Here is a 27,161-nt window from a genome sequence, read left to right as displayed (position 1 = left end):
ATGATTTTGTTCATCAACACACCTCCTTGGCGACGGACGCATGCACGTCTATGCGAGTGCAACAGAGGCCTGTCATCTTCAAGAATAGTGACCTGTGCTTTTAGCTCAGCAGTCAGGGCACCAGCCTTCCACACAGGCACCCTGCTGGGAGCAGCAGGTAGGAACAACACAGCCGAGAGAGTCGCTACATGAACAGAGCTGCCTGTGATTCACAGCCATGAACACCAATCACTGCGTTCCTCTTTTTGGGCCATGATACTGTTTGTCCGATGACGTATACGATAACCGGATCACAGGAAAAGTAAGGTGTACAAAAACCGAGGTACCGCTGCAGAAATCATATTATTTTCCTTTTTCAGCAGGTACAAATAAATGTGATAAGTGTTTAGTTGAGGGATGAATCCCACATAATACATGGTGTCTATTTTTCCTGCAATTGTCCTTTATTGACCCACTTCTCCTCACCTCTCTTATCTGCTTTCTCGGCTTTCTCTTCGTCTCCCTTATCTCTGCTATTCTCCTCCCTGCTCCTTCCCATTTAGGTGGCGAGGTGGCGACTCCGCGCTTCACCCAGTATTTCCGTGGCAGCTTGTCGGGCCTGACGATCCGCCCGGGCCGCATTGAAACCCAGAAGGTTATCTCTTGTCTGCAGGCATGCAAAGAAGGTCTTGATATTAACTCCCTGGAAAGCCTGGCGAAGGACATCAAGGTGTGTCGCATTGTGGGTTGAGGGGGAGTTAGAAACACACACACACACACACACACTCACACACACAGACTTTCCTTTTACAGACTTACTGTATAGTTAGAGAAACACTGTAGTTCCTCTCTACAAGTACTGTTCTCATTCATCAGGTCTTTGTAGTCTCAGGTCATTGTAGTCTCAGGTCATTGTAGTCTCAGGTCATTCAATCGATCACAACTGGACTCTTTGGTTTGTCTTAGAAGATGTTTGGTCTCTCATCCGAGTAGACTTCATCAGTTCATGATCATAGACTTAGATTGTTCAGATCTAGTCTTAAATCTAAGACTAGATCTGATCAACCTAAATCTCAGACTAGATCTGACCAACCTAAATCTCAGACTAGATCTGATCAATCTAAGTCTCAGACTAGATCTGACCAATCTAAGTCTCAGTCTAGATCTGACCAATCTAAGTCTAAGACTAAATCTGACCAATCTAAGGCTAAGACTAGATCTGACCAATCTAAGGCTAAGACTAAATCTGACCAATCTAAGGCTAATACTAGATGTGACCAATCTAAGGCTAAGACTAGATCTGACCAATCTAAGTCTATGATCATGAACTGATGAAGTCTACTCAGATGAGAGACCAAACATCTTCTAAGACAAACCAAAGAGTCCAGTTGTGATCGATTGAATGACCTGAGATTACAATGACCTGAGACTACAATGACCTGAGAATACAATGACTACAATACTGTGTAATCCTGGTCAGATCTAGTCTGAGACTTAGATTGGTCAGATCTAGTCTGAGATTTAGATTGGTCAGATCTAGTCTTAAATCTAAGACTAGATCTGACCAACCTAAATCTCAGACTAGATCTGACCAATCTAAGTCTCAGACTAGATCTGACCAGGATTATACAGTATATAAACAAGATCAAAATGGAGGATTATACAGTAAATAAACAAGATCAAAGATGGAGGATTATACAGACACACACACACACACACACACACACACACACACACACACACACACACACACACACACACACACACACACACACAGACTTTCCTTTTACCGACTTACTGTATAGTTAGAGAAACACTGTAGTTCCTCTCTACAAGTACTAAGAGTAAAACATGTCTATGAATGTTCTCATTCATCAGGTCTTTGTAGTCTCAGGTCAATGTAGTCTCAGGTCTTTGTAGTCTCAGGTCATTCAATCGATCACAACTGGACTCTTTGGTTTGTTTTACTAGATGTTTGGTCTCTCATCTGAGTAGACTTCATCAGTTCATGGTCATAGACTTAGATTGGTCAGATCTAGTCTTAGACTTAGATTGGTCAGATCTAGTCTTAGCCTTAGATTGTTTAGAATTAGTCTTAGACTTAGATTGGTCAGCTCTAATCTGAGCCTTAGATTGGTCAGATCTAGTCTTAGCCTTAGATTGGTCAGATTTAGTCTTAGCCTTAGATTGGTCAGATCTAGTCTTAGCCTTAGATTGGTCAGATTTAGTCTTAGCCTTAGATTGGTCAGATCTAGTCTTAGCCTTAGATTGGTCAGATCTAGTCTTAGCTTTAGATTGGTCAGAATTAGTCTTAGACTTAGATTGGTCAACTCTAATCTGAGCCTTAGATTGGTCAGATCTAGTCTTAGACTTAGCCTGGTCAGATCTAGTCTTAGCCTTAGATTGGTCAGATTTAGTCTTAGCCTTAGATTGGTCAGATCTAGTCTGAGACTTAGATTGGTCAGATCTAGTCTTAGACTTAGATTGGTCAGATCTAGTCTTAGCCTTAGATTGTTTAGAATTAGTCTTAGACTTAGGTTGGTCAGATCTAGTCTGAGACTTAGATTGGTCAGATCTAGTCTGAGACTTAGATTGGTCAGATCTAGTCTTAGACTTAGATTGGTCAGATCTAGTCTGAGACTAAGATTGGTCAGATCTAGTCTTAGCCTTAGATTGGTCAGATCTAGTCTTAGCCTTAGATTGGTCAGAATTAGTCTTAGACTTAGATTGGTCAACTCTAATCTGAGCCTTAGATTGGTCAGATCTAGTCTTAGACTTAGCCTGGTCAGATCTAGTCTTAGCCTTAGATTGGTCAGATTTAGTTTTAGCTTTAGATTGGTCAGATCTAGTCTGAGACTTAGATTGGTCAGATCTAGTCTTAGACTTAGATTGGTCAGATCTAGTCTTAGCCTTAGATTGTTTAGAATTAGTCTTAGACTTAGGTTGGTCAGATCTAGTCTGAGACTTAGATTGGTCAGATCTAGTCTGAGACTAAGATTGGTCAGATCTAGTCTGAGACTTAGGTTGCTCAGATCTAGTCTTAGATTTAAGACTTTACAAATCTGCATCATTGTATCATCGTACGTGTGTTGGGTAGTTTTTTAGCATGATTGTGTCAGTAAAACTAACTTCTATGACACCTTGGCATGCATCAAAATACATGTTTCATAAAAATTTGGATTGCGGTCGTGGTTTTGTTACCTTTCACCGTTCGGAGTCAGTATTAGTCTGATATAAGTACGCCACTAACACATAAAAACGATGTAATCTAAAAGGTGGCGTTTCAGGTCGTTAGCTGTGTTTATTTTGTGTTTATCTCATTTTAGCCTGAATTTGGCTCCTCCCTCCCGCCTGAGAATCAGAACTGTTCCGTGTTGTCTTAGACCGCATCTTGTGCATGTTATGGAATTTATTATTGATCTAGACTTGCAATTTGTTGCCGCCTACTTCCTCATTCTCGTCATAATGCACGCTGCCAATTGCAGAACCTGCACAATGTGCTTTCCGTTTGCTACCACAATAATAATTGCAGTCTTTCGGCTCAATATTTACGGATGATTTTGTCTTTCTAGTTCCATTTTAACCCCGCACAGTCGGTGCTGGTGGTGGAAGGGGAGGACCAAGGCAGTATCAACACGGCCATGACTAAAGTGTCCTACATAAACTCTCGCCAGTTCCCCACGCCAGGCCTTCGACGGCTGCACATCGCCACCACCGTACTGTAAGTCCTTCTCACTCTGCTAGTGAGCCCATATTGTAGTGTTTTTCACCATTTTCAACATGTCTCAGAGGTCCCACAATAGTGCAGGGAATATAATTGATATAATTGTTCAAAGTTAGCAGCTTCCGCGTCTGACAGTTGGCATGAGAGCTCCAGGATTTATTTTGGGATGTGTAGTGAAGCCTGCTCATTCACTGTGCTGTGTGAAGGGGGGGTGTACACACAGGGTGTGTCAAGGTGTTTCCTTCATGTTGTCACGGAACCTCAGAACCGATCGTTTGTCTGCTTTTTCTCCCTAAAATGAAGCCAACAACGGAAGGAGATGATAGATTTTTCTCACGTTTGGTGCTAAAATGCATGCCCGAGGGACAATGCTGAAGAAACATCATTAAATAGTCAATGCTGCATAATATGGAGCCGGGCTATTTCCATTCTGCTGTTATTTCTGTTCCATGCACTTTATTTGGCGTGCAGACGAAGGAGAGGTGCTCAGCTCAAGCCTGTCTGTTTACGTTCACTTAGTGGTAATAACGTGTCTCCAGGCCTCCGATAAGTGTGGTCGGATGTGGCGGTGCGCAACGTGTTCTCGTAAGCCCAACCCCTCTGAGAGGTGCATAAACTGTCTCCCTCTCACAAGTCCTTAAACTGACTGAATGGTTCTGTGCTGGCACATTTGTAAAGTGGACTGAAGCTCTTATTTGCAACAGACACGGTCCCTTGAGGGACCTGGTGACTGTGAACCATCTGACCACAAGGGACCTGGTGACTGTGAACCATCTGACCACAAGGGACCTGGTGACTGTGAACCATCTGACCACAAGGGACCTGGTGACTGTGAACCATCTGACCACACGGTCCCTTGAGGGACTTGGTGACTGTGAACCATCTGACCACACAGTCCCTTGAGGGACTTGGTGACTGTGAACCATCTGACTAAAAGGGACCTGGTGACTGTGAACCATCTGACCACACGGTCCCTTGAGGGACCTGGTGACTGTGAACCATCTGACCACACGGTCCCTTGAGGGACCTGGTGACTGTGAACCATCTGACCACAAGGGACCTGGTGACTGTGAACCATCTGACCACAAGGGACCTGGTGACTGTGAACCATCTGACCACAAGGGACCTGGTGACTGTGAACCATCTGACCACACGGTCCCTTGAGGGACTTGGTGACTGTGAACCATCTGACCACACAGTCCCTTGAGGGACTTGGTGACTGTGAACCATCTGACTAAAAGGGACCTGGTGACTGTGAACCATCTGACCACACGGTCCCTTGAGGGACCTGGTGACTGTGAACCATCTGACCACAAGGGACCTGGTGACTGTGAACCATCTGACCACACCTGGTGACTGTGAACCATCTGACCACAAGGGACCTGGTGACTGTGAACCATCTGACCACATGGTCCCTTGAGCATACTTGCCAACCTTGAGACCTCCAATAGAGGGAGGTGGACGGTTGGGGGGGGGGGGGTTATTTACAGCTAGAATTCACCAACTTGAGTATTTCATATATATTTCATATATATTTCATATATATATATATATATGTATGAAATACTTGACTTTCAGTGAATTCTAGCTATATATATATATATATATATGTATTTATTTTATTTACATAAAATAAATAATTGAATTTCAGTGTTCCGGTGGCTATCCATTAGATGGCAGTATTGTCCTGTTTAACTTCTCCGTTCATGATGAGTATATCATTTCGGCCACCGTGTTCAATGGAGAAGTCTGTTCTACATATTTACAGGCAACATACACCTTCCCCTTCGAACTGTCCTGGATGAACTGAAATTCTTGTTTCCATTCGTTTGAATTTGTTAGGCAAGCTGTTTATATTGTGGGAAAGCGGACGTGAGAACAGGCTGTCCCCCACTCAATCACTCAGCATTGAGCTGGAGGGGGCGTGGCCTCCAGCTCCGGCTGAATACCGGGAGTTTGTAGGGAGAAAATCTCTGCCGGGAGGTTGTCGGGAGATTCTCCCACTAAAAACGGGAGGGTTGGCAAGTATGCCCTTGAGGGACCTGGTGACTGTGAACCATCTGACCACACCTGGTGACTGTGAACCATCTGACCACAAGGGACCTGGTGACTGTGAACCATCTGACCACACAGTCAAGGGACCTGGTGACTGTGAACCATCTGACCACAAGGGACCTGGTGACTGTGAACCATCTGACCATACGGTCCATTGAGGGACCTGGTGACTGTGAACCATCTGACCACACGGTCCCACCTGGTGACTGTGAACCATCTGACCACACGGTCCCTTGAGGGACCTGGTGACTGTTAACCATCTGACCACATGGTCTCAAGGGACCTGGTGACTGTGAACCATCTGACCATACGGTCCATTGAGGGACGTGGTGACTGTGAACCATCTGACCACACGGTCCCACCTGGTGACTGTGAACCATCTGACCACACGGTCCCACCTGGTGACTGTGAACCATCTGACCACACGGTCCCACCTGGTGACTGTGAACCATCTGACCACACGGTCCCTTGAGGGACCTGGTGACTGTTAACCATCTGACCACACGGTCCCAAGGGACCTAGTGACTGTAAACCAGGGGTGGGCAATTAATTTTTACCGGGGGCCGCATGAGCAACCCGAGCACTGCTAGAGGGCCACACCGACAATATTTCAATAAAAGTTTGCTTAAATTATTTTTTATATACCGTAAGATAAAAAATAATAATATTTTCATTTAACCTAACTTATATTTATACAAAAGCAGATGGCTTTTGTATAAAAGTATAAATGTATAAAGTATACATTTACATTTACAATAAGTATAGATGGCAGTATTGTCCTGTTTAACTTCTCCGTTCATGATGAGTATATCATTTCGGCCACCGTGTTCAATGGAGAAGTCTGTTCTACATATTTACAGGCAACATACACCTTCCCCTTCGAACTGTCCTGGATGAACTGAAATTCTTGTTTCCATTCGTTTGAATTTGTTAGCTTTATATATATATATATATATATATATATATATATATATATATATATATATATATATATATATATATATACTTTCCCACAATATAAACAGCTTGCCTAACAAATTCAAACGAATGGAAACAAGAATTTCAGTTCATCCAGGACAGTTCGAAGGGGAAGGTGTATGTTGCCTGTAAATATGTAGAACAGACTTCTCCATTGAACACGGTGGCCGAAATGATATACTCATCATGAACGGAGAAGTTAAACAGGACAATACTGCCATCTATACTTTATTGTATAAAAATAAAACCATCAAGTTTTATTTTTAACACTTTCTTACACAACACTTCCTGATGTATAATACCATGCAAAAATTTCAATTTCTGTCACTTCATCCTGCATCCTCCTTCTTGTGAACGTAGCACGCCTGTAAGGTGATTGGCGAAGGAGGAAGCGTTGCTGTTGCGGAAATGAGGAGTGAGGATAGATGTGCGTGTGGAAAGAACGAGATAAGTTGAGGTGTGTTAGTATAGCTTGCTCAATAAAAGTTTAAAAAGAGCGTCAGACTTGGTGTGCACTTCTTCTGGACTCTACAGTTGATGTCAGAAGTGGGATGAAATGCCTCCCAGTTTGCCTTGCCATCAAACCTGGGAGTCTTCATTGAGGGCGGAATTCCCCCATGGGAAAAAGTCTCTCTATCTCTCTCTCTCTCTCTCTGCGGCGAGCTCCTCACGTGGCACGTACCTCTCGATGACGTAGCAGGCTGCGCACACAATTAAGCGGTGCAGTATGCGCAAAGTTTTACTTCTGCCACCAATTGTAGCGTCCAGAAGAAGTGCACACCAAGTCTGACGCTCTGTTTAAACTTTTATTGAGCAAGCTATACTAACACAGCTCAACTTATCTCGTTCCTTCCACACGCACATCTATCCTCACTCCTCATTTACGCAACTCAAGAAGACAACATCAACTTCAGCAGGTGGTTACACTATATTCTTTAAACACAGCAACGTGTGTACCACAAATTAAGCACACGGCTTTACCTTTACTTGGCAGTCCATGTCTTGTTGAAAACACGCCATTCGTCATCACCTTTTCTTTTTTTAGCGTCTCGGGGATAACCGGGCGGACCGCCCATAAATAACACTTTTCAAAATAAAAGCAGCACAGTTGTATTGCACGCACGACATAGATGTTTTTTTTAATGTATTTTGTCATTTGTGATTGCCGCTGCGCGCACGAGCATACGCCCACACGGAAGTCATACAAATAACGCTTTTCAAAACAAAAGCAGCACCGTTGTATTGCACACTCGAGATAGACACTTTTTAAAATTTATTTCGTAATTTATGATTGGCCTCACGCGGGCCGGACAGGGACGTACCCGCGGGCCGCAGAATGCCCAGGTCTGCTGTAAACCATCTGACCACATGGGGAGAGGCCAAATGGCTGAAGCTTGCAAACACAGAGCAACAAGTTCCACTATGCTTTTTTTGTATCTCTCTTTTATAGCTTTGTGGGTCAGTGTATTAGGTCAGGGTTCTTAACTTTTTTCACCTCGACACCCAACATTTCTACTCAAACATCAACACAGAATTAGTCATCCTGATTTAAATGGTACTTAATAATTGTTTCCAACTTAATGGTATGAAAGCATGTGTTAGTCACAAAGGTTATTAGCAAGGCTTAGGTCAGGCTGATTGTAAATGAAAGCCTGTCTGGTCCTTTTATTCAGCTCCTTGTCAATGTGGGAGGATTTTACCTTTTTAAAAGTTTATTATTGTAGCAATATGGTTGTTAATGTTACGGATTTCTGATCGTTTGGGAGGATTTTACTTTTTTAAATGTTTATTATTGTAGCATAATGGTTGTTAATGTTAAGGATTTCTGATTGTTTGGGAGGATTTTACTTTTTAAATGTTTGTTATTGTAGCAATATGGTTGTTAACGTTAAGGATTTCTGATTGTTTGGGAGGATTTTACTTTTTAAATGTTTGTTATTGTAGCAATATGGTTGTTAACGTTAAGGATTTATGATCGTTTGGGAGGATTTTGCTTTTTTAAATGTTTATTATTGTAGCATAATGGTTGTTAATGTTAAGGATTTCTGATCGTTTGGTAGGATTTTACCTTTTTAAATGTTTATTGTAGCATAATGGTGGATAATGTTAAGGATTTATGATCGTTTGGGAGGATTTTACTTTTTTACATGTTAATTATTGCAGCAATATGGTTGTTAACGTTAAGGATTTATGATCGTTTGGGAGGATTTCACTTTTTAAATGTTTATTATTGTTGCATAATGGTTGTTAATGTTAAGGATTTGTGATCGTTTGGGAGGATTTTACTTTTTTACATGTTTATTATTGTAGCAATATGGTTGTTAACGTTAAGGATTTTTGATCGCTTGGGAGGATTTAACTTTTTTAAATGTTTATTATTGTAGCATAATGGTTGTTAATGTTAAGGATTCTGATCGTTTGAGAGGATTTAACTTTTTAAAATGTTTATTATTGTAGCAATATGGTCGTTAACGTTAAGGATTTCTGATCGTTTGGGAGGATTTTACTTTTTTAAATGTTTGTTATTGTAGCAGTATAGTTGTTAACGTTAAGGATTTCTGATCGTTTGGGAGTGCACCATAGTGGCTTTCGAGCAGCCCTTATGTGTGTTTGACGTACAGTACTGACTGCAAATCGGACTGACTGCAAATCTTTGTGCGCCACACGATTCGATTCGATTCTTGGGGGTAACGATTTGATTCTCTATTCAAAACTATTCTCGATTCAAATTCTATACTTTTTAAAAAAATCATTAGATGCCAGTTCTATGTTTAACTACGTTCCTCCATAAAATATATAACAGTTGTTGTCCAATACTATATTTTGGTTTAATACAATTCTACACAAACATTTAATAAAGTCAAATACAAATAAGACAACAAGAGAAGTATCCAACACTTCGCTTTTGTAAAGTAAATCTGTACGGCAGTTATAGATCATCTACATCAGGGGTCTCAAACTCAATTTACCTGGGGCTTTCTTGACAAAATCTTGTTGCCTCGGTAGACTGGTTTTAAAATTTGCAACCCGGTTCACTCTCTCATCTCCCTGCTATTCTGCATACTCCTCAGCATGTCTAGTTGTATAATGACGTTTCAAATTGTATTGCTTGTGCACCGCAACTTGACTCTGTATCAACTACAGAAAAGAGCTATAAGGATTATTCATAAAGTAGATTACTTAGAACACACTAACATATTATTTATTAATTCGGGTTTATTGAAATTACAGAAGCTAGTAAAGTTACAGACATGATGTGTCATGTTTAAGGCTAAAAGTAAAACATTACCAGCAAATTTACAAAAAATGTTTGTCATCACTTCTGAGAATGAAGAGCATAGGAAAAAAAAGGTCATTTCCAACATCAGTATTCAAGGACAACTTCAAAACAAATGTGTATATCAGTGGTGGGGGTTAAACTATGGAATTCTCTTTACAATGAGATAAAAGATTGTAAACATATATTCCAATTGAAAAAATATATAGAGACAGAACAATAAGATCATATGGACAGCCATAAGTGTTTACATTTTGCTTTATATTTATTATTTTACTTATTTTTTGGAGGGGGGGGTGGGCGGCTTGCCGTGGAGTTTACAGTTACAGTAGCACAATTAGCCCCAAACGGGCTAACATCACCACTAACGTGTTACACGTCTGATTCGCCCAGCGACTCTCTGTCAGAGTATCAGCGCTGGGGTCCAGTGCACCACACTTTTGTATTGTCGCTCGCTCCTTCGGCGGAGTGCTTTGGAAGCTACCGCGACTGCTCATCTTCCCCGCCCGGACTGTTTACAACGGGGGCGGGAGCGAGCAGGCGGGCGAGCAAGGGAGGCAGGGAGGGAGGGAGGAAGAGCGTGTGCGGATGTCGTGGAAAAGCGGCAAAAAGTTTCTCTGCTTGCATCACGCAAGTGACGTCAATGCATACTTGCAGACCCTTGAGACCTCCGAATTTGGGAGATGGGGGGGAGGAGGTTGAGGTGTGTGTGGGGGGGGGTTGAGGTGGGCGGAGTTGGGAGGAGGCGGGGTTAGGGGTAGTGGGGGTATTTTTGTAGCCCGTAAAAGTTGGGGCTGCAAAGGATTCTGGGTATTTGTTCTGCTGTGTTTATGTTGTGTTTAGGTGCGGATGTTCTCCCGAAATGTGTTTGTCATTCCTGTTTGGTGTGGGTTCACAGTGTGGCGCATATTTTTAACAGTGTTAAAAAATCAATTAAATAAAATATGACCACCCTCAGTGTGACATGTATGGCTGTTCCTCAAGTATGTCTTGCAAGAACTTGCGTGTGTCTGCAGAAGCCTCATACAACATGTGTCTGGGCCCGCACGCTGTTAGCATGGAGGAAAAGATGATGCGGTGACAGTTTCTAGAGGACACTTAAAGCAGTGCCATCACGGCACGGCACGCCCTCGAGCCTTATACCACACCGTGATTGGTAGATTCCTTCAGCTCCGCACACAACGCTGTCAAGCGCCATTCATTTAAAACTCGCGGGCCGCCCCATATATTAAACTGTCATATTAAGGTGGGGGCCGCACAATAACGTCTCGCGGGCCGCAAGTTTGAGACCCCTGCCAGTAAGGGAGATTGAGACCACAGTAAGGGACACTGAGACCGCAGTAAGGGACATTTAGACCCCAGTAATGGACACTCAGACCGCAGTAAGGGACATTGAGACCCCAGTAAGGGAGACTGAGACCGCAGTAAGGGACATTGAGACCCCAGTAAGGGAGACTGAGACCGCAGTAAGGGACATTGAGACCCCAGTAAGGGAGACTGAGACCGCAGTAAGGGACATTGAGACCCCAGTAAGGGAGACTGAGACCGCAGTAAGGGACATTGAGACCCCAGTAAGGGAGACTGAGACCGCAGTAAGGGACATTGAGACCCCAGTAAGGGACACTCAGACCGCAGTAAGGGACACTGAGACCCCAGTAAGGGACACTCAGACCGCAGTAAGGGACACTGAGACCCCAGTAAGGGACACTCAGACCCCAGTAAGGGACACTGAGACCCCAGTAAGGGACATTGAGACCCCAGTAAGGGAGACTGAGACCGCAGTAAGGGACATTGAGACCCCAGTAAGGGAGACTGAGACCGCAGTAAGGGACATTGAGACCCCAGTAACGGAGACTGAGACCGCAGTAAGGGACATTGAGACCGCAGTAAGGGACACTGAGACCCCAGTAAGGGACACTCAGACCCCAGTAAGGGACACTCAGACCCCAGTAAGGGACATTGAGACCCCAGTAAGGGAGACTGAGACCCCAGTAAGGGACATTGAGACCCCAGTAATGAACACTCAGACCCCAGTAAGGGACATTGAGACCCCAGTAAGGGACACTCAGACCGCAGTAAGGGACACTGAGACCCCAGTAAGGGACACTCAGACCGCAGTAAGGGACACTGAGACCCCAGTAAGGGACACTCAGACCCCAGTAAGGGACACTGAGACCCCAGTAAGGGACATTGAGACCCCAGTAAGGGAGACTGAGACCGCAGTAAGGGACATTGAGACCCCAGTAAGGGACACTCAGACCGCAGTAAGGGACACTGAGACCCCAGTAAGGGACACTCAGACCGCAGTAAGGGACACTGAGACCCCAGTAAGGGACACTCAGACCCCAGTAAGGGACACTGAGACCCCAGTAAGGGACATTGAGACCCCAGTAAGGGAGACTGAGACCGCAGTAAGGGACATTGAGACCCCAGTAAGGGACACTCAGACCGCAGTAAGGGACACTGAGACCCCAGTAAGGGACACTCAGACCGCAGTAAGGGACACTGAGACCCCAGTAAGGGACACTCAGACCGCAGTAAGGGACACTGAGACCCCAGTAAGGGACACTCAGACCCCAGTAAGGGACACTGAGACCCCAGTAAGGGACATTGAGACCCCAGTAAGGGAGACTGAGACCGCAGTAAGGGACATTGAGACCCCAGTAAGGGACACTCAGACCGCAGTAAGGGACACTGAGACCCCAGTAAGGGACACTGAGACCCCAGTAAGGGACACTCAGACCCCAGTAAGGGACACTGAGACCCCAGTAAGGGACATTGAGACCCCAGTAAGGGAGACTGAGACCGCAGTAAGGGACATTGAGACCCCAGTAAGGGACACTCAGACCGCAGTAAGGGACACTGAGACCCCAGTAAGGGACACTCAGACCGCAGTAAGGGACACTGAGACCCCAGTAAGGGACACTCAGACCCCAGTAAGGGACACTGAGACCCCAGTAAGGGACATTGAGACCCCAGTAAGGGAGACTGAGACCGCAGTAAGGGACATTGAGACCCCAGTAAGGGAGACTGAGACCGCAGTAAGGGACATTGAGACCCCAGTAACGGAGACTGAGCCCGCAGTAAGGGACATTGAGACCGCAGTAAGGGACACTGAGACCCCAGTAAGGGACACTCAGACCCCAGTAAGGGACACTCAGACCCCAGTAAGGGACATTGAGACCCCAGTAAGGGAGACTGAGACCCCAGTAAGGGACATTGAGACCCCAGTAATGAACACTCAGACCCCATTAAGGGACATTGAGACCCCAGTAAGGGACACTCAGACCGCAGTAAGGGACACTGAGACCCCAGTAAGGGACACTCAGACCGCAGTAAGGGACACTGAGACCCCAGTAAGGGACACTCAGACCCCAGTAAGGGACACTGAGACCCCAGTAAGGGACATTGAGACCCCAGTAAGGGAGACTGAGACCGCAGTAAGGGACATTGAGACCCCAGTAAGGGAGACTGAGACCGCAGTAAGGGACATTGAGACCGCAGTAAGGGACACTGAGACCCCAGTAAGGGACACTCAGACCCCAGTAAGGGACACTCAGACCCCAGTAAGGGACATTGAGACCCCAGTAAGGGAGACTGAGACCCCAGTAAGGGACATTGAGACCCCAGTAATGAACACTCAGACCCCAGTAAGGGACATTGAGACCCCAGTAAGGGAGACTGAGACCGCAGTAAGGGACATTGAGACCCCAGTAAGGGAGACTGAGACCGCAGTAAGGGACATTGAGACCCCAGTAAGGGACACTCAGACCGCAGTAAGGGACATTGAGACCCCAGTAAGGGACACTCAGACCGCAGTAAGGGACATTGAGACCCCAGTAAGGGACATTGAGACCCCAGTAAGGGACATTGAGACCCCAGTAAGGGACACTGAGACCGCAGTAAGGGACATTGAGACCCCAGTAAGGGACACTCAGACCGCAGTAAGGGACATTGAGACCCCAGTAAGGGACACTGAGACCGCAGTAAGGGACATTGAGTCCCCAGTAAGGGACACTCAGACCGCAGTAAGGGACACTGAGTTGCGAACTTTATCGTCGTTGTTCTCTACTAAATCCTTTCAGCAAAAATATGGCAATATCGCGAAATGATCAAGTATGACACATAGAATGGATGTGCTATCCCCGTTTAAATAAAAACATTCATTTCAGTAGGCCTTTAATCCTTTTGTATGTGGTTTGTACTTTTCTCAACTTTTTTCTAAAAGCCTAACCAGGGACGAGGGTGGCAAATTAGCCTGTGGCTAGAAGTCTTATGTACTTTGACATCGGTTACCTGTGGGTAGCAATGTTTCATTGTACTGTCCCTGTCAAATAAACACATAAATCAATAAAATACCAATCTGTGTGTGTGTGTCAGGTGTTTTGGCGAGGACGCGTGTCTCTCCATCCCGGACGTCAAGGCGGTCGTCGTGGTCCAGCCGCCAAGCGAACCGAGAATCACCATCACAGGATCCAATCGACTCGTCAGGCCTGCCGCTGACCTTCGGAGCCCAGTGGGCGTGGTGCCTTTCAAGGAGCTCCACCTCACCAGTACAGTAATGAAGGGCGACGGCTTCGCTGGATGTGAGACCTTGCAACGTGCAGGAAGTGTCTGCCCCGCAACACTCTTGATTTCCCCACCATTATTCTGTCATGCAGCTCGCAGGCCAGGTGTGACGGAGGTGATGCACAACTTGGACTACTGCGATATCCTGGTGATCGGGGACGAACTGGACCCAGAAAGAGAGAGCCTACTCATCCATCACGGCGCCTTGCTGGGAAAACACCTCGACGCCACCAACTCCACCTCTGGAATATCAATATATGGTATGCATTGTTACCTGCATACACGCCACGCTTAAAGGGGAACTGCACTTTATTTTGGAAGTTTGCCTATCAGTCACAATCGTTATTAGAGACAAGAAGACAAAATATTTTTGTTGTTTTGGCTTCCTAACATTTAAAAATCGTCTCGTTCTTGGTAGCTAGTGAAGTGTATTTCTGGTCTTGTCATCCTCATCTGGACACGGCAATGCGGCTGGATCAAAAGAGACGTCGGAGACGCTTTACTGAACCAAAAGTTGCTTTATTACAAGCGAGTGTCATTATACAGGACTGCAGTACCTGGAGGAGGTCAAGTCAAAATAATTAGAATTAAATTGGGAACAGGTGGGTGCCATGATTGGGTATAAAAGTAGATTCCATGAAATGCTCAGTCATTCACAAACAAGGATGGGGCGAGGGTCACCACTTTGTCAACAAATGCGTGAGCAAATTGTTGAACAGTTTAAGAACAACCTTTCTCAACCAGCTATTGCAAGGAATTTAGGGATTTCACCATCTACGCTCCGTAATATCATCAAAGGGTTCAGAGAATCTGGAGAAATCACTGCACGTAAGCAGCTACGCCCGTGACCTTCCATCCCTCAGGCTGTACTGCATCAACAAGCGACATCAGTGTGTAAAGGATATCACCACATGGGCTCAGGAACACTTCAGAAACCCACTGTCAGTAACTACAGTTGGTCGCTACATCTGTAAGTGCAAGTTAAAACTCTCCTATGCAAGGCGAAAACCGTTTATCAACAACACCCAGAAACGCAGTCGGCTTCGCTGGGCCTGAGCTCATCTAAGATGGACTGAGACAAAGTGGAAAAGTGTTCTGTGGTCTGACGAGTCCACATTTCAAATGGTTTTTGGAAACTGTGGACGTCGTGTCCTCCGGACCAAAGAGGAAAAGAACCATCCGGATTGTTATAGGCGCAAAGTGTAAAAGCCAGCATGTGTGATGGTATGGGGGTGTATTAGTGCCCAAGACATGGGTAACTTACACATCTGTGAAGGCACCATTAATGCTGAATGGTACATACAGGTTTTGGAGCAACATATGCTGCCATCCAAGCAACGTTACCATGGACGCCCCTGCTTATTTCAGCAAGACAATGCCAAGCCACGTGTTACATCAACGTGGCTTCATAGTAAAAGAGTGCGGGTACTAGACTGGCCTGCCTGTAGTCCAGACCTGTCTCCCATTGAAAATGTGTGGCGCATTATGAAGCCTAAAATAGCACAAGGGAGACCCCCGGACTGTTGAACAACTTAAGCTGTACATCAAGCAAGAATGGGAAAGAATTCCACCTGAGAAGCTTCAAAAATGTGTCTCCTCAGTTCCCAAACCTTTACTGAGTGTTGTTAAAAGGACAGGCCATGTAACACAGTGGTGAACATGCCCTTTCCCAACTACTTTGGCACGTGTTGCAGCCATGAAATTCTAAGTTAATTATTATTTGCAAAAAAAAAAAAAAGTTTATGAGTTTGAACATCAAATATGTTGTCTTTGTAGCATATTCAACTGAATATGGGTTGAAAAGGATTTGCAAATCATTGTATTCCGTTTATATTTACATCTAACACAACTTCCCAACTCATATGGAAACGGGGTTTGTACACTAAAGGAGCAGGGAAGCGAGGAAGCAGCAGACCACTCCATGACGTAAACATCTCGTCGTCTTTCGTAAAATCTTGCACTCTTCCGCCCTTCTTGATTTCCTCTCCGGGAACTCTGAAGAAACCTTCTTCCTTTTCGCGTTTTGAAAATGGCGCCGAGTACCCAATGAGAAACAGACGCTGGCTTGACCACCGCTCATATCTAATGAGGTGGATGTGACGTCATGTGAATCCAAGCAATACCCCGAAACATTTTCTCACAAGTTTCGTCTACTTTTATGTATTTTTGTAAGTCTTTGATATGTGTATTATTGTTTACCAGTATATATTGGATGTTGTTTTAAATATAGATGCAAGCCGCACGGTGAAAAGAGTGGTTAGCATGTTAGCCTCACAGTCAGATGGGTTTAAAATCCCCACTTGTGTGTATGTGTGTTTTAGGTGTGGACTCCATGGCCCACTACGAGCAGGCACTGCGTCAGGTGCGCTACAGGAACTGGCGACCTGCCACCTTGACTGAAAGACGGTTCAGACTCACCTGCTCTGAACTCAACGGTCGTTACACCAGCAACGAGTTCATCCTGGAGGTTCCTCTTCCTGTTTTTTCAGCACAACTCAACCTTTTTGTAGCCCTCATCCTTTCATTTAGCTCCCAAATGGCTTTATATCCTGCTGATGCTCCAGTGGCTCATTTTCTGTTGTCTCACTTTTACACACACACACACACACACACACACTTTTGTATTTGTTACCTTCTTGAGACCTCCGAAAGATGCCTCCCTCTTTAGGACCACCCTTTCTAGATGTATAAAGATGTGTATTTACAACATTAATAATATATAAATACTATGCACATATAAAAAAGCTTGTTGTGAAAAAGGAGTTGGAATTTCACAAGAAAAAGGTCACAATTTCACAAGAAAAACTTACAATTTTTGCAGTATTATATTAAAAGTCATAATTTTACTCAACGCAAGTCAACATTTTACAAGAAAAACTGAACGTTTGTGCAATATTATGATAAAAATTGGAATTTTACTCAATAACAGTCCTAATTTTACAAGAAAAGCTTAAAATGTTGGCCATTTTATGAAAACAGTCGTAATTTTACTTGACAAAAGTCACAATTTTATAAGAACACATTAAAATGTTGGCAATATTGGAATTTCACTTGGCAAAATTATGACAAAAGTCATAATTTTACTCAAAAAATTACACTATTTTACATAAAAGTGTAATAATTTTACGAGAAAATATTGCAATTTTACAGAAACAGGAAGAATATGAGAAATTGTTCCCAATTTTATAAGAAAAAAGTCGACACATTGTGAGAAAAAGACTGCTGTTATTAAATTTTTTTTCGTTGAATTTTTTGTTTGTAATTGGTTTTTAATCTTCATTATTTACTTCGTTATTACAGTATGTGTCTATATAAATATATATTTGTATTTTTATTATTTTGGCCAAAGAGGGAGCACTTTAAATGTTTACACCCACTTGTTATTTCATATGTTGACCAGAGGGGGAGCACTTTTAAAAGCGACACACAGTCAATTTGAAAAATCCCTCCTTTTTGGGACCACCCTCATTTTGATAGATGTCACCAGCAGGGGGTGCTAATGAGACATTCTCTATTAGATGCAATGTTATTGGGACCATGATTTATGTCATCCCTTGTTCACACCTCCTCATATGGAAGATACTTTTCCTTCTTCATGTCTCAAGAAGGCTGGAAATACAAGACCACACACACACACACACACACACACACACACACACACACACAGTTCCAAACAAGTGTTGTTGTGCTTCTACTTCAGGTCAGTGTTCTTCACCACTTGAAGCCCGTGGAACATGTCAATCACATGGCTGCTCAGCCACAGTACCTGAGACCCGTCCATCACCCACTCATGATACACGCTCTTAATGCCCACATGTCCGGTAAGACACACACACACACACACACACACACACACACACACACACACACACACACACACACACACACACTACAGACTGTGCCTTACGCATAAAAAAAAACTACTTTTCTTGTCATGTTGTTATTAATAAACTGCCAAAATGTGATAGTTGACATAAATGTATCTCATCGTGTTTATTGTCGTACTGTGAGACACAATGTAGTCCTCCTTGTTCCAATTGGCCACAGTTTCACTTTAGGATCTTTTTTTTCCCAAGTTTAAAGGCCTACTGAAAGCCACTACTACCGACCACGCAGTCTGATAGTTTATATATTAATGATGAAATCTTAACATTGCAACACATGCCAATACGGCCGGGTTAACTTATAAAGTGACATTTTAAATTTCCCGCTAAACTTCCGGTTGAAAACGTCTATGTATGATGACGTATGCGCGTGACGTCAACAGTTGAAACGGAAGTATTCGGACACATTGAATCCAATACAAAAAGCTCTGTTTTCATCGCAAAATTCCACAGTATTCTGGACATCTGTGTTGGTGAATCTTTTGCAATTTGTTTAATGAACAATGGAGACCGCAAAGAAGAAAGTTGTAGGTGGGATCAGTGTATTAGCGGCTGGTTGCAGCAACACAACCAGGAGGACTTTGACTTGGATAGCAGACGCGCTATCCGACGCTAGCCGCTGACCGCACGGATGATCGGGTGAAGTACTTCGTCGCTCCGTCGATCGCTGGAACGCAGGTGAGCACGGGTGTTGATGAGCAGATGAGGGCTGGCTGGCGTAGGTGGATAGCTAATGTTTTTAGCATAGCTCTGTGAGGTCCCATTGCTAAGTTAGCTTCAATGGCGTCGTTAGCAACAGCATTGTTAAGCTTCGCCAGGCTGGAAAGAATTAACCGTGTATTTACATGTCCATGGTTTAATAGTATTGTTGATCTTCTGTCTATCCTTCCAGTCAGGGGCTTATTTATTTAGTTTCTATATGCAGTTAAGCCCGATGCTATCACGTTAGCTCTGTAGCTAAAGTGCTTCGCCGATGTATTGTCGTGGAGATAAAAGTCACTGTGAATGTCCATTTCACGTTCTCGACTCTCATTTTCAAGAGGATATAGTATCTGAGGTGGTTTCAAATACAAATCCGTGATCCACAATAGAAAAAGGAGAAAGTGTGGAATCCAATGAGCCAGCTTGTACCTAAGTTACGGTCAGAGCGAAAAAAGATATGTCTTGCACTGCATTCTAGTCATTCACTCTAACGTTCCTCATCCACGAATCTTTTATCCTCGCTCAAATTAATGGGGAAATCGTCGCTTTCTCGGTCCGAATCCCTCTCGCTGCTGGTGTAAACAATGGGGAATTGTGAGAAGTCTTTCCTCTGGTGACGTCACGCTACTTCCGGTAGGGGCAAGGCTTTTTTTTATCAGATACCAAAAGTTACGAACTTTATCGTCGTTGTTCTATACTAAATCCTTTCAGCAAAAATATTGCAATATCGCGAAATGATCAAGAATGACACATAGAATGGATCTGCTATCCCCGTTTAAATAAAAAAAATTCATTTCAGTAGGCCTTGAAGGGGAACTACGGTACACTTTTTGGGGGAATTTTGCCTATAGTTCACAATCATTATTGAGAGGTATGGCAATGGATGGATTAATAAAATAATGCATTCTAAATATTAAATGAACGTAATTAAAAGTCCGCTGACAGCAAAGTCAATGGAAGCGTCACTATTCCGCACATAAAATCCAATAAACAAGCATTCAAAAAGCTTTAACAATACTCCATTTACATTTAGTGACTTGTATATTAACAAGTATTAGTGATATTGTTATAGGGTTGTCCTGATACCAAAATGTATTTTGATACTTTTCTAAGTCAAAGGGGACCAAAAAAATATCATTATCGGCTATATTTGAACAAAAAATCTTAGGATACATGAAACATATGTTTATTATTGCAATTTAGTCCTTAAATAAAATAATGAACATACAAGACAACTTGTCTTTTAGTAGTAAGTAAACAAACAAAGATTCCTAATTAGTCTGCTGACATATGCAGAAACATTTTGTGTCATTTATACACCTATTATGTTGTCTACATTATAAAAAACAAACTGTAAATGGATTATTAATCTACTTGTTCATTTACTGTAAATATCTGCTTACTTTCTCTTTTAACATGTTCTATCTACACTTCTGCTAAAATGTAATAATCACTTATTCTTCTCTTCTTTGATACTTTACATTAGTTTTGGATGATACCACAAATTTAGGTATCGATCTGATACCAAGTAGTTACAGGATCATACATTGGTCATATTCAAAGTCCTCATGTGTCCAGGGACATATTTACTGACTTTATAAACATAATATACATTTTTTTTTAAAACGAAAAAAAGATTTTGTGATGCTAAAAAATATCGATGTAATCATAGTAGTATCGACTGGATAAGCTGCTGTACCTGGTATCATTACAGTGGATGTCAGGTGTAGATCCACCCATGGCGTTTGTTTACATTGTGACGCCGGTGAGCTACGGTGTGTAGTGAAGCATGTTTAGCTATTCCTTGTCCTCCAGTGATAATAATAATTGTAAGAAACGTACTTTATTTGTCTCCATGGAGGCCAGGATTAGTGATTTAGACGTAGCTAAAACGCTGCCGACGGCGGATGGATGTTAGCTGCTAGCTAGCTAGCCATGTCTTAAAGCACCTCTTCCTGAGGGTGTTTCAGTGTTATAACTTCACCTTTATCTTGACTTTTTATACCAAAATGCGTCCATTCTCCCTTTTCTGTCTACACACTGTGTCTGCTTGTAAGTACTCTGTGTGCGCGCGCTGCCGAACATGCTCCTCTGCTCGTAAAACCAGCAATGTCATGACGTGACGACGCGCCGTCATGCCCGTTAAAAAAAAAAAAAAAGGGTACTTTTTAGAGGCAGTATAGTACCGAATATGATTATTAGTATCGCGGTACTATACTAGTACCGGTACACCGTACAACCCTATTTGTCAAAATAAAGCCATTTTTTTGTGGTCCCTTTTATTTAGAAAAGTATCATATGTTGGTATCGGTACCAAAATGTCGGTATCAGTACAACCCTAAACAATACTGTATTTTCAAGTTGGTCATTAAGGTGGTACTTGGAGAGAAAATTGTTTGGTGACAAAAGTTTGAGAAGCACTCTTCTAACGTTTGTACAACTTTGAGGATATCTCTTTTTAGTGTACGCTTGCACGTTTCCCAGAGCATTTAAATCACACACCCCTAGCGCGCATGTCAACTTGTCCCTCGTGTCCCAGGACCCGCCCCTCCAGCAGCCACGGTCGTTATCGTGGTGTGTATCGCCGCCCTGGTGGTGATGGTGGTGATCGGCGTGTACAGAATCCACGCCACTCACCAGGAGGGCTCCAGGGAGGAAGAGGAGGACGCAAAAGAGGCCGAGGTGGACTGGGACAAGTCTGCACTCACCATCACTGTAAACCCCATGGAGGTAACACCTGCTCCTGATACCACATCTTTATGCTCTGGTATCCATTCTCTAACCTAAATATTGATACTTTTGACAAGTTTTGTTTTTTTTAAATGCTAAAAACACATATTGTGTTAGCTTTGTATCATTGATGACTAAGTATGTTATTATCAATTATTAGTTAGAACATTTCAGTTTTGTTTTGCTCTTTTTTTCTTACATTTTTACTGTTTTTTCATATGTTAGAATAGAATAAAATAATAATAATATATGATTGCGTAACTGCATAACCTAGCGCAGGAGTCACCAACGCGGTGCCCGCGGGCACCAGGTAGCCCGTAAGGACCAGATGAGTCGCCCGCTGGCCTGTTCTAAAAATAGCAGCACTTACCAGTGAGCTGCCTCTATTTTTTATATGGTATTTATTTACTAGTGTGACAGTCCTAACTGTCGTGCGGGTTCTCAGGACCATCCAGGGAAGACATTGCCGTGAGACGGTTTAGACTTCTTTATTATTTTAATCACAGTCTTTTGCGTGCTTTTCAGCAGCTGCCTTTTTTCTCACGTGAGCACACGAATGGTTTCCTCCCGTCCGCCGTCTTTCTCCGTCTCCTCCCTTGATGTTCACGTCTCTCGCCCTTTTATACGGTCCGAGAGGGTGATTGCACTGTCCACAGCTGCGCGCTCCACGCACCTTATGCTGATTGCCGCGTCGCTCCCAGCGCGCCCCGCCTTGCCGCTCGCTCGTCCACGCCTCCTCGCCGCCATCTTGGAGCGGGCGCCGTCGGTCCGCCGGCCCCGCCTCCCCACAACTAGCAAGCTGGTCTCGCTTTGCTCGACATTTTTAATTCTAAGAGAGACAAAACTCAAACAGAATTTGAAAATCCAAGAAAATATTTGAAAGACGGTCTTCACTTGTTTAAATAAATTCATTTATTTTTTTACTTTGCTTCTTATAACTTTCAGAAAGACAATTTTAGAGAAAAAATACAACCTTAAAAATGATTTTAGGATTTTTAAACACATATACCTTTTTACCTTTTAAATTCCTTCCTCTTCTTTCCTGACAATTTAAATCAATGTTCAAGTATTTTTTTTTTTTATTGTAAAGAATAATAAATACATTTTAATTTAATTCTTCATTTTAGCTTCTGTTTTTTCGACGAAGAATATTTGTGAAATATTTCTTCAAACTTATTATGATTAAAATTTTTAAAAATTATTCTGACAAATCTACAAAATCTGTAGAATCAAATTTAAATCTTATTTCAAAGTCTTTTGAATTTCTTTTAAAATTTTTGTTCTGGAAAATCCAGAAGAAATAATGATTTGTCTTTGTTAGAAATATACCTTGGTCCAATTTGTTATATATTCTAACAAAGTGCAGATTGGATTTTAACCTATTTAAAACATGTCATCAAAATTCTAAAATAAATCTTAATCAGGAAAAATTACTAATGATGTTCCATAAATTATTTTTTTTATTTTACATGAGTTATTATTTGTACAAACATGGTGCAAAGTAATTCATGATTTGTTAAAAAAAAATGTTAGTGGCTAGCTAGTTAAAATGGGATATTGTGATTTCACAAGACTGTCTTAGAAGTCATCATTTGAAAATGTTCAATTTGAAAAATGTGCACTTAGAGAAAATATAAAAATAAAGTGTTGCATATTGATATTTATCTGTTTCTATATATATTTAATGTGAGAAATCATTAAGATGATCAGTGTTTCCACAAAGATAAATATAATTAATTATTAATAATAACATAGAGTTAAAGGTAAATTGAGCAAATTGGCTATTTCTGGCAATTTATTTAAGTGTGTATCAAACTGGTAGCCCTTCGATTAATCAGTACCCAAGAAGTAGCTCTTGGTTTCAAAAAGGTTGGTGACCCCTGACCTAGTGTGTCAAAAATGATGCCTGTACAAAAATATTAATGTTTAGTTACATATTTAACTGTGTTTATTATTAATGTTATACTTTTTCAAATTGATTACTTCATAAGTTAGTGGTTTTTTAATTTTTAAATAACTAACTAAATTTGTTTTAATTTTAAATATATATTATTTGTATTTTTAGAGCTTCTAATATTTTAGACCAGTGGTGTCTAAACTTTTTATATAAGAAAACATGCTAAAAACAGTTATATATTTAAAGACAAAACATTGTGTTATAGGTAACTAAGTATATTATTATTAATAATATAAACATATGTATTAATAATATAAAAATATTTATAATAAAAAATTTCAGTTTTTCTCATTACATTCTGATTTTTCTCTTTTTTCTTACATTTTTACTGTAGTTTTTCCCATGTAATAATAGAATAGAATGATAATAATACTAATATATGATTGCGTAACTTCATAACCTAGTATGTCAAAAAATATGCCTGTACAAAACTATCAATGTTCAGTTACACATTTTACTGTTTTTGTTATTATTGTTATACATTTTCAAATTGATTATTTCATAAATTAGTATGATTTTACTTTGTAATTAACTAACTAACTTTGTTTATATTTTTGGTATATTTTATTTATATTCTTAGAGCTTCTAATATTTTAGATCAAGGGTGTCTAAACTTTTTTATTTTACAAAAAAAATGCTAAAAACAGTTATTTATTTAAAGACAAAACATTGTGTTGTATGTGACTGAGTATATTATTAATAGTTTTATTAATAATTTTAATTGTTTATTATTATTGTTATTTTTTTCTGTCTCCACACTGTGTCTGCTTGTAAGTACTCTGTGTGCGCGCGCTGCCGAACATGCTCCTCTGCTCGTAAAACCAGCAATGTCATTTTTATTTTACAAAAAAAATGCTAAAAACAGTTATTTATTTAAAGACAAAACATTGTGTTATAGGTGACTGAGTATATTATTAATAGTTTTATTAATAATTTTAACTGATTATTATTATTGTTATTATTTTTCAAATTTTCAAATCAAAAATTTCAGTTTTTCTCATTACATTCCAATTTTGGTCTTTTTTCTTACATGTTTACTGTTGTTTTTTCCCATGTAAGAATAGAATAAAATGATAATAATACTAATATATGATTGCGTAACTGCATAACCTAGTATGTCAAAAAATATGCCCATACAAAAATATTAATATTCAGTTACATATTTAAATGTTTATTATTAATGTTATAATTTTTCAAACTGATTACTTCATAAATTAGTATTATTTTAGTTTTTAATTAACTAACTAAATGTTGTTTATAGTTTAAGTATATATTATTTATATTTTGAGAGCTTCTAATATTTTAGACCAGGGGTGTCCAAACTTTTTATATAAATAAAAAAAAAATGCTAAAAACAGTTATTTATTTAAAGACAAAACATTGTGTTATTGGTGACTCAGTATATTATTATTAGTTTAAACATATCAGTTTGTCTCGTTAAATTCCCATATTTTCTCTTTTTTCTTACATTTTTACTGTTGTTTTTTCCCATGTAAGAACAGAATACAATAATAATAATAATAATATATGATTGTGTAACTGCATAACCTGGAGTGTCAAAAAATATGCCTGTACAAAAATACTAATGTTCAGTTACACATTTTACAGTGTTTATTATTATTGTTATAATTTTTTCGGATTACGTCATAAGTTAGTATTATTTTAGTTTTTAATTAAATAACTAAACTTTGTTTATATTTTAAGAATATTTTATTTCCATTTTAGAGCTTCTAATATTTTAGACCAGAGGTGTCCAAACTTTTTTATTTAAATTTTTTTTTGCTAAAAACAGTTATATATTTAAAGACAAAACATTGTGTTATAAGTTACTAAGAACATTATTATTAGTTTAATTATTTTTTCTTACATTTTTACTGTTGTTGTTTCCCATGTAAGGATAGAATAAAATAATATTAATATATGATTGCGTAACTGCACAACCTAGTGTGTCAAAAATTATGCAAAAATATCAATGTTCAGTTACATATTTAACTGTGTTTATCATTTTTGTTATCATTTTTCAAATTGATTACTTCATAATTTATTTTTATTTTTAATTAACTAACTAAACTTTGTTTATATTTTAAGTAAATTCTATTTCTATTTTTAGATCTTCTAATATTTTAGATCAAGGGTGTCCAAACTTCTTTATGAAAAAAAAAAAATGCTAAAAACAGTTATATATTTAAAGACATTGTGTTATAGGTGACTAAGTATATTACTGTTAGTTTGAAAAGGGCGTTTTTTTTCTCATTACATTACGATTTTGTTCTCTTTTTTCTTACGTTTGTACTATTGTTTTTTTTATGTTTTTCATTGAAAACACACAACTTGTTCAACTTTAGCTGACACATTAGGTATATTTGCACAAAGTATCTGGTCTGTATCGCCAATACTCTGTATCGCACATCACGAACACCTGCAGAAAACTCTCACTTGTGTGAACAACACTGAAATGTGTTATGTTGTTTTTTTCCCCCCCAGAACGTGAAAGGAGCTCAGGCTCCTCGTGAAGAGGCGAGCGGAGGGCAGTGCGGGGAGGAGGAAGACGACGGAGAAGATGTGGGAGGAATGGCGAGCGCAGAGTCGGATAACAGCGACGAGGAGGAGGAAGGGCAGATGGGAATGGCGAAGGAGCAGAAGTGGGACAGTTCCTTCATGACATACTGACCACACACACACACTGATAAGAAAATATACCTGCACATAAACACACTCAATAATCATTCTGTAGTCTCTCTTCACACTCATTTCCAATCAGACATCTCCCCCTGCTGGACAGAGCTGAAACCGCAGCCTGACTGCTCCATCTTATGTTCAGCATTCATGACCCAGCATGGTGTCAAAGGTCATAGTGCTCCTTCTTTTCCTTTGATATTTGCAATGAAAATGGTCACGTCAGATTACTTTTCTATTCTTTATTTTTCAAGATGGTGAAAGACAATATCACACGTATCAGTCCATGAACAATGCACTTATTCGGAAATATTATCTTGTTTTACAAACCCCGTTTCCATATGAGTTGGGGAATTGTGTTAGATGTAAATATAAACGGAATACAATGATTTGCAAATCCTTTTCAACCCATATTCAATTGAATGCACTACAAAGACAACATATTTGATGTTCAAACTCAAACTTTTTTTTTTTTTTTGCAAATAATAATTAACTTAGAATTTCATGGCTGCAACACGTGCCAAAGTAGTTGGGAAAGGGCATGTTCACCACTGTGTTACATGGCCTTTCCTTTTAACAACACTCAGTAAAGGTTTGGGAACTGAGGAGACACATTTTTGAAGCTTCTCA

At 40.8% G+C, this 27,161-nt stretch overlaps 1 protein-coding gene across 1 annotated transcript; it reads left to right on the top strand.

Annotated features, from left to right (window-relative positions):
* Positions 1–27,161, top strand: LOC133631449 (calsyntenin-2-like). Its single transcript, XM_062023650.1, has 9 exons — positions 1–157; positions 543–709; positions 3,552–3,700; positions 14,394–14,599; positions 14,675–14,842; positions 16,904–17,049; positions 18,283–18,403; positions 21,708–21,898; positions 26,340–27,161. The coding sequence occupies exons 1-9, from the start codon at positions 1–3 to the stop codon at positions 26,523–26,525; spliced, it is 1,491 nt and encodes a 496-aa protein (XP_061879634.1). The 3' UTR covers positions 26,526–27,161.

Source organism: Entelurus aequoreus, linkage group LG16 (assembly GCF_033978785.1).
Source record: "Entelurus aequoreus isolate RoL-2023_Sb linkage group LG16, RoL_Eaeq_v1.1, whole genome shotgun sequence".
In the NCBI taxonomy this organism is placed as follows: domain Eukaryota; kingdom Metazoa; phylum Chordata; class Actinopteri; order Syngnathiformes; family Syngnathidae; genus Entelurus; species Entelurus aequoreus.
Note: the sequence above shows the minus strand (reverse complement) of the source record. Positions and strands in the feature narration are given on the sequence as shown.

Bases quoted from the DNA above. Each gene is read 5' to 3' on its own strand.
- LOC133631449 (XM_062023650.1), top strand. From the start codon at position 1: ATGATTTTGTTCATCAACACACCTCCTTGGCGACGGACGCATGCACGT. The intron at 158-542 runs GTAGGAACAACA...CTTCCCATTTAG, and splicing joins CACCCTGCTGGGAGCAGCAG to GTGGCGAGGTGGCGACTCCG. The intron at 14,843-16,903 runs GTATGCATTGTT...TGTGTGTTTTAG, and splicing joins CTCTGGAATATCAATATATG to GTGTGGACTCCATGGCCCAC.